The following is an 8656-nucleotide window of genomic DNA, read 5'->3' as shown; positions in this document are numbered from 1 at the left end:
ACCAGCACAGTTCTACTCACAATGTGATCAGCAGACCAGTGCTGATTCTCAAACTTTTTCTTACATGTCTTGATATGGTAAGTACAGAAATTGAGAATAAGCATTTAGAACTTCTTAATATTGATGTGACAGGGTAATTGTATGTCTGTTGAGTCTCATAATAACAAATTGGGGGATTGCATGGTACATGTTTTTGTCTTTTTAAATTTCATTTTTTAAGCAATTCAGTTTTTTACCTTATTTTACAGAAGTATTTGTCTATGACAAATTGGGGGAAAACTGGGCCCTTAACACAGATAGTTTGAGAAACACTATTCTAGAATGTTATAAAACAATTGATGCGATACATAGAAACCACCTGTATACGCCTAAGGCTTCTCACCTGGGAAATGGATTTAAGGATAGCACTTACCTCTTGAAGCTGGATCTGAGAATGAAGGGGAGACAGATGTATGTAAGGTACTTAGCATGGTGCCTGCCCTTGGTAAGTATCCCCACAACATTGGTTCTTAGAGTTATCGAATAAGTAAGACTTGCAGAGGGGCCATTCTGAATTATATGCACGTGGGATACAGATTTTGTTTGTAAAGGTCGTTGGTGAATAACTCCTTCAACATGTAACCTCCCTCTGGAATCGGGCCACTTCGTTCGACAGACTAGGAATTCATTCACCATTGACTTGCACAAAGCAACCAACATTTGAGTTTTGGTCTCAGGACTATTCAGTGTTAACTGCTCCACCATCATAGTGTGGAATGTCTTTCTGTATGTTTCCTTTGGTTTTCCTCCATTCATTAAGTTGAGTGATTGCTGTGACCCTCAATAACTGAATTATTCTGATCTTTATTTTTTACTAAGCACCTGTATTATTTGGGGACTAGGATAAAATGACTTGTCACTCGTAGGTGGAAAGTATGGAGACGTAAACTTGTTTCAAAAGACGCATCACTTTAGGTGGTAGTTCATAGGGCAAAGAAAAACATATGCAGTCTCTTCTGGTCAAAGAGGCCGAACGATCTTTTAAAAGTGTGTTTTTGCTAAATGTCAAAATCGAAGGTCACTGCCTCTTCAACAGGCATTCATTGTGGCCAAAGAAAACTACCTATTTCAAAGCATAAATGATTAATTGAGGATAATTCAACCAAAGAGGTTTTCCTTTTTGAATTACAGTACAATATGATGGAGAAAATGAGGTTTTATAGTTGGACTAACTTGGGTCCAAATCATGGTTTTGCAATTTAACTGGATCCATCAGGCAAGTCCTTTACTCTCTTTGACCCTCAGTTTCCTAATCTATAAATCAGGGGCTAATGGGACAGTGTTTGAGCATAATAGGTGCTTAAATAATATTAAGTCCCTTCTTTATTTAGTTAGTAAACTTCAATTATTTTTCTTTAAAATAATCAATGAGATGATTTTAACAAGATTCCATAAAGGTAATATGTCAGTATTTACTCTTTAAAACATGCATTGGATTTGGCAGGTTCAACAACAGACTGTTTACAAATCTGACTGACTCTTTCCAAGGTGAAGCATCTTCAACTCCTTTGCACTCTGCCTAGAACTCTTTGCTCTAGCCAGAATAACTTTCCCATGCACGTGACTTGGCTCATTCTTATTTTTAGTCCATTGTGTTTAGCACTCTTCTTGAAATGACCTTCTGTCGCCTCCCTGGTAAACCCCACACTCCTTTAAAATCGTTCATTATTCACGTTGTCCTGAATTGGCAGAAAGATATCTGGTCAAGCTGTTCATTCTGGACCATCTTCCAGGGAGCTGCACTAGTCCCCATTTTGACATATTTTCTTGCTAAGATTTCCTACACTTTTTTCATATTTATAGATTCTTTCTCCCTATCAGAACTATAAAGTTCCACATCTTGGGGTTACACTGAGGACATTCAGGATCAGAGAGGCTGTCACTTGCTCAAGGCTACGCAATTTATGGCTGATTTTAAACAGGTAGCCAGTTCTTTGGGTTTTTCCTTTGGTATTGTTTTCATTTCACGACCTTACTTCACTTAGTAGAAAATGGTCGGTATTACCCACAGACCAACTGAGAAACAGTGGGGGAACTCCAGGCATGGAGAGACAGCTCTAGAAGGAGTAAGAGCAGATGAGGGGCACAGAGTGGGGTTCAAGAGATGGAGTGAGAGAGGGAGAAAGCATGCCTCAAAGAAATAATTGGCTTACACCAAGCATTTCACATTCAAGGGAAATAAGAAACACCTAAACAGCAATACCACCACCACATTTCTGCTTTGCTTCTATTTTGTGCCTAATAAGCAACACAATTGTCACTGCCGATGAGAACAGCAACATCGCTGTGCTTTTCCCCTGGCGCTAACTCTAAACAATCTACTGGATTTGGGTCAAAATTGTAAACTGCCGGCATGTTAAAAATAAAAGCAGAAAAACAAACCTGGCCTTTTCTTTTAGGGTTGTGAGGGTGAATGCAGGACAAGAGCCAGAGAAAAGAGTTACTATAAAAAATAACCAGTGCAGACATCCTTGAACTGATGTTTTCTATAAAAATCTGTTGGCTGTGAACTGAGAAGAGTGAAGTCAGGAAGGAGAAAGGAATGGGGAATCAAGTGGTGTCTGCTTATCGTCAGCTAGCTTTCATGTAAGAGTCATGGCAGGGTCAGCAACAAACTAGCCAGGTGGCAACTCCAGGCCATGCTGCCATAAATAAATAGTTATGTACTAATGTCACACAACCAGAGCTAGATGCAAAGCATATGGGAAGAAAACATTCTGATGTAAATATTCAAAAGAATCTATGGTTGCTGAATTCAGGATCCATGTTGATACTGCACTTGGAGATGCCTGGGAAAATAAAGTGGTGAAGCTTTTTTAAAACATGGACTAAAAGATTCTTTGAAATATAGATTGTTTCCTTTCAAAAAAGTTCTTAACCTTTGGCCTAAGAGAGTGTGACTTTTTTGTGTGTAGTAATTAAGCATTACTGAGAGTTGGCAAGAGCACAGACCCTGGAACCAAATTTCAGGAGTTTAAACTTTACCCCTGCTGCTTACTTGTTCTCATGACCGCTGAAAAGTTACTTAACCTTTTCATGCCTCAGTTTATTCACCCAGCACAAAAAGGAGGAGGACGAGGAGGATGGCAATAGTACCCGCCTCCTAGAAAATTATACAGATCAAATAAGTCAATGTGTAGGGAGCAAACAACACCTGGTAAATGCCCTGACCTCTCACTATCAAGTAGTCTTATACAGGCTCTTTATCTTCCACAGACTATCTGCTGGACGCTAAGCTAAGGAATCCATTCCTTGTACTATCCTATTTAATCTTACGAATAACCCCATGAATTAAAAATCAGTTTTACAGACAAAGGAACTGAGGTTTAGACGGATTAAGAAATTTATCCAAGGAGGCATATCTAAGCTAAACTTCTAACCCAGGCCTTATTCCAGATTAAAAAAAAAAAAAAAAAATTAACCATTTACACGTTATTTAAAATCGAAACACTTTTTCTTTCCTTTGCTTAAAATGTTAAAATTTGAAAAGAAACATGACACATGGCCTTTTAAGAACCAAATAGATTTTTTAAAAGGATTAAAGGAGGCACTGATGTCCTAATCAATGGCCTCAGGATAGCTGAGATCCACTCACAACACATACACAAAACAGATAAATTCGTTCACTGACTTATTTCTCCAAACATTTATTGAATGCCTACTATTTTCTGAGAGCTGGGGATTCACAGATGAATAAGTAATTATTTTAGTTCTTGAGCACCTGTGAGGAGTGAGCGTGATATTCTTTACTGCGCGCTGTTTGATGATGTGAGTTTTGTTTTCTAGCGTGTTTCCCAACAGGGCCAAAACTGTGTTCCTCGCCAGCTGCAGAAATTGTCAGACTTTACTCAACACGAGCCTAGCTGTACGTCTACAGCGATTCTAGTGGGTTTTGGGTTTTACAGCTCCTCCGCTGACGCTCGCAGGGCGCAGGGAGCCTTGAACCGAGAGAAGGCGTATTTCTTTGTAGGCCAGTCTCCGATTGGAGCTGCGGTAAAACGGGCGCGATTGGAAGCGTGTTCAAATCGCGCGCCATGGCAGTGGTTTTCTCGGGTTCAAGCTTAATGATCACGGTTACACGTGGGCCCTGCTGCCTTGTCGATGCGCCAGGACTTCCTGGCTTCTGGCAACAGGGAAGGTATGACCGCCAAGAGCATCCCACGTTAATCCCAGGTGGGTCCTGCCCAGGGACCTGCCAGTAGGATTTAGGCGGCACCTCTGCCTGTGGCCGTTACTTCCTGGTTGGCTTGCCCTTAAGTGACATGGCGGCAGATTGCCTTCGGCCGGGCCCTCTGCGGCTGCTCAGAAAGCCAAGGAAGGGCAGTCGGTCTACAGCCCGCCTCCCGCCGCGGAGCTGCCGGCTGAAGCCCAGGCTTGTGCAGCCAGGGGTGCAGGAGGGAGGGTAGGGACAAGCCCAGAAAGTCGGGGACACGACGCTGTGCCGCATTGTGCCCACCCCTCGTCTCCCGACACCAAGGCTGCTCAAGCCCAGGGTGTTTTTTTCCTTTTCACTGCCACCTCCCAATCCCTGGCCCAACATGATACTGACTAAAGCCCAGTACGACGAGATAGCCCAGTGCCTAGTGTCTGTGCCGCCTACCAGGCAGAGCCTGAGGAAGCTGAAGCAGAGGTTCCCCAGGTAAGTGCCCATCTCCCCCCTCAAAGAGACCTTTGCCTGCAGTAGCTGTGCCTGGCAGCCCAGCCAGCGCTTAGAAACCACGTGTCACACATGATTGGGGAGGAACATGAGTGTCAGGTGTTAGGAGAGCAGGAATGGTGAAAAAGGTTTCTTCTTTGACCTGCTTTTCTCAGGAGAGTCTTAATGGATGAATCCCTTCAAGTCAACAAATGTTTATTGAAAACTTGGTTTTTGCTAGGTGATGGGTGCATATAAGTAGGTGCTGCATAAATGTCTAGGGGTTGACAGATACTAGGAATGAATGATGGGTAGCAGGGCCCTCTCAAAGTGGAAATATGAATTGTAGATTCAAAAGGTGGAAATGGAGGACCCTTTTCAGTTGGCCTCTGGAAACCAACAAGGGAGTACAGGCCTAAAGGGGCCTCTTATAGTTTACTATGGCTCTCTACTGCAGTGAAGTGACCGCAAGTGTTCTCAAGCCAGTCAGAGAGACTGGTACCCTACAGATTCCACTGTTGGGTCAAGACTGGTCATTTGAACAGCCATACCAGGTGTATTTCATACTTCCCTCCCCAAGCATGTCTTTTTTTTTTTTTAGTGATTTTTAGGATTCTCCAACTTTCTAAGAAGGGACTTTAGCAACTCTATGCTATAGATTGCCTCATTTTAAAGATGTGCAAACTGAGGCCCTGGCATTACACAAAGAACCAGTCCAGAACAACCAGATTATTGTATTTGTGCCATGTTAAAAGTATAGAATGTTTGTTTACCTTTCTTCTATTTCAAAACCAAATCCAAACTTATACCATTTTACTTTGTGGCACTGAGCACCATTAGCTTCCTTGTCTTTGACATAATCATGGAAGTGTTTTCTTGTGGAAAGAGAGATTATTGGATAATTGGTATTAGTAAAGTACAAATTGAAGGTCTTTTATAATCTCAGTTTTTTTTTAAGGACTCAGTTTTCCTAATCTGTAAAATGAAGGGATCTCTTTTTAATATTATCCAGATTTAATTTAAACCTTTATAGTCTAAGATTTTTATCAGACTTGCTAACAAGGAACAAAATTGACAAATTGGAATTTAATTTTCTGTCATTAACTCTTTGCCAACTCTACCAATGAACAGTGAAGGGTGAAGGCTGGTCAGCTAAGGGGGTAGGTAGATTTTTCTGGGCAATTTTAAGATACAGCATACATTTAGATAATTCTGCTCTTGTTACGTACTTATATTAGCACTGTATTTTTGCTTCTCTTTCTTTTCCTTTCCTCTTCTCTTTCTCTCTCCCTCATTTTTTTTCTTTCATTCTTTTCCATAGCAAATACCTTGTCCTCTCCGTTAGAGGTAACCTCCTTTTACTGTTATTAAGGACTTATGAAGTGTATGTAAGAAAGACTCCATTCGTTTGGGGCACCATGCTGTCTTGCTTATTCTCGTATGCCCTTTTTTTCTCTTATTCATAATATGGCCAAATATGTTTTGCTTCTCCCAAATACCATTCAGGGTATAACTAACTCTTCAATTACCAGAAACTTTATTGAGAAGGGCTGCACTACCAATCTGCAGAAGGAATTAAAGAGCCATTTAGCAGCATCGGTAGGAATTCCATAAAGAGTGTGATTTGGGAGTTGGCCTCACAGTTTGCATCATAGCACTGTTTTACTTTAGATGTTTCTTGCAAAGGACTTGAACAACCTTTAGATTTGATAGTTCATTTTGCCAGAGAGTTGGTGAAATAAGGACCTCAGAGAGAATTTCTGGTGGCTCAGAGAGGTTAAGTGACTTGTCAAAAAGCCTAGAGTTATTGAATGGCTAAACAGTGTTTAGAATACAGGTTTCATGACTTTCAGTTCAGAGTTCTATACTAAGCTGCCTTAATTAGTTTTAATATTAATAATAATAACATCAGCAATTACTTTTTGTGTGATGTTCACCTAAATTGAATTCTAAAAATAATCAAAGTACTGAAATGCTTTTAAAAGTTGCTAAAATTTTTTATTTTCCTGATTTTGAAAGTAGTACATGCTCAGTAAAGAAAATAAAAATTATTCATAATCCTATAGCTCCGAAAATTTCTGTTAACATATTTTAAAAATATTTCTAGTCATTTTTTTTCAGTGTGGTACTTTCTCTGCCTATGTAGTTTATAGATCTTGCTTTTCTCATTTAACATATAGTGAGAAATTCCTTATCTTTAAAAATTCCTTATAATTTATCTTTAAAAATTCCTTATAATTTGTTTCAAATACTAATAACATCACATTCTAGATGTACCATCCATTTCCATATTGCTGGACATCAAGAGTTTTGTTTTTCTAATTTTCTATTTCTCTACATATATTATGCCAAGTTTGCTTATTTTCTTACTTTAGAATCTTAGAAATTGGGAATGACCGTATCAGCAGGTTTCAAACTTTTTGGTCTCCAGATCTCCTTACACTATAAAGAAGTATTGAGGACCCCAGAAAACTTTTGTTTATATGGGTTATGTCTGTTGATGTTTATTAAAATATAAATTAAAACTGAGAAATTTTTAAAATTGCTTTTTTAAAATAACAATAATAAACCTATTAAATTTAACCAATTTTAAAGGTTAATAACCATCATTTCAAAAAGCTAGTGAGAAAAATGGCCTTGTTTTACACTTTTGCAAATCTCATTAATATCTGCCTTAATAGAAGGAAGACATATCTGCTTCTGCAATCAACCTGTTGTGATATGCTGTTTTGATTAGAGAACATGAAGAAATTCTGGCCTCAGACAAATATGTAGTTGGAAAAGGGAAGAGTAATTTAATAGACTTTTCAGATAACTGTGGATATTTTTGTTACTACGTAGTACCCAACAAGTAGTATTTTCTTAAAAGTTAATTGCAATGTGGAATGTGAAACCGTATTATAGAACTTTTTGGCCAGTCTTGAACTTTGAGCGGATCTTTTACCCATGCATGATTTTTATCATCATGCATTGTTCATTTGCAAAATGTTGGTTGTGAGTTATGCAAGTCTTCTAAATGTTGTCACCTTTTATTATACAGCATCAAAAAAATCACATTTTTTAGTATCCCCACTGATCTCATCAGAAAAGTCTGTACGATGTGAAGCTGTCACATTTACGGTGATGGATACAGAGTTTTCCAATATTTGATTTTCCCTTGAAAGCTCAAATTTTTTCGTTGGCAACAAATACTATCAGTTGTTTCCCTTGAAGTGACAGGCTCATGTTGTTTATTTTTGAGAAAATGCCTGCCAGATATCCAAATCTGAATAATCATACTTTGTTCATCATTCATCCAAGTAAAAATGGTGTTTCATGGAAAAGGCATCTAGTTCAGCTCTCAAACAATCATACAAGTGCTTTCCCTTGAGACAGTCATAATACTTCGATATGCAGTAGACGTGCTTTGCATTTACTTCTTATTTTGTTATACAGAATGTTAGAAGAATGTGTATCAGGGGTTGAGATTTAATAAAATTAATAAGTGAATCTTAAGATATTCTTATGTGAAACTGGCTTTCTTGCTTCCTGCAAGTGTGTGACTCCTAGGACAGTTGTGCCAGGATTTGACAGATTTGTGCTCAGGAGCTGGCAGTTTTGCCCACCGTTGTTTTTGCACCATCAGTGCAAATGTCACACAGAGGAAAAGGCAAATCATGTCTTACTGTTTCTGTAAAAATAGTTTTGACCTTGTAGACTTCTGAGAGAGTCTCAGAGACTCCAGGGGTCCATTGGCCACACTTTAACAACAACTAGCTAGGATATTTATGTTTTGAAGGATTTTGAAGTGTATTGACAAATTACTATCAAAAAGATTGTATTACTCCAATTACCAACAGCACATGGCAGTATTCGTTTCTGCAACTTTTGTCAGTGTTGAAGAGAGTCATCATTTAGTCTTTAATATGATGGATCAAGAATGACATCTCGGGCTTCCCTGGTGGCGCAGTGGTTGAGAGTCCGCCTGCCGATGCAGGGGAC

At 39.1% G+C, this 8656-nt stretch overlaps 1 protein-coding gene across 5 annotated transcripts in view; it reads left to right on the top strand.

Annotated features, from left to right (window-relative positions):
• Positions 1-4343: 4343 nt before the first annotated feature.
• Positions 4344-8656, top strand: part of CDIN1 (CDAN1 interacting nuclease 1) — a 229711-nt gene continuing 225398 nt past the window's right edge. For 3 of the 5 annotated variants that reach the window (XR_003681836.1, XR_003681835.1, XM_007128497.4), the window contains exon 1: positions 4375-4678. Coding sequence is in view for 2 of the 5 variants with exons in the window: in XM_007128497.4 (XP_007128559.1) it covers positions 4578-4678 (101 nt within the window). In the remaining 3 variants the exon portion in view is untranslated. Of the gene's footprint in view, positions 4679-8656 lie in introns of all 5 variants that reach the window. The other 2 variants (XM_007128496.2, XM_055088332.1) reach the window with 2 other exon arrangements.

The sequence above is a fragment of the Physeter macrocephalus genome, chromosome 11 (genome assembly GCF_002837175.3).
Source record: "Physeter macrocephalus isolate SW-GA chromosome 11, ASM283717v5, whole genome shotgun sequence".
Taxonomy (NCBI): Eukaryota; Metazoa; Chordata; class Mammalia; order Artiodactyla; family Physeteridae; genus Physeter; species Physeter macrocephalus.
This window is presented reverse-complemented; position numbering and strand designations above follow the sequence as displayed.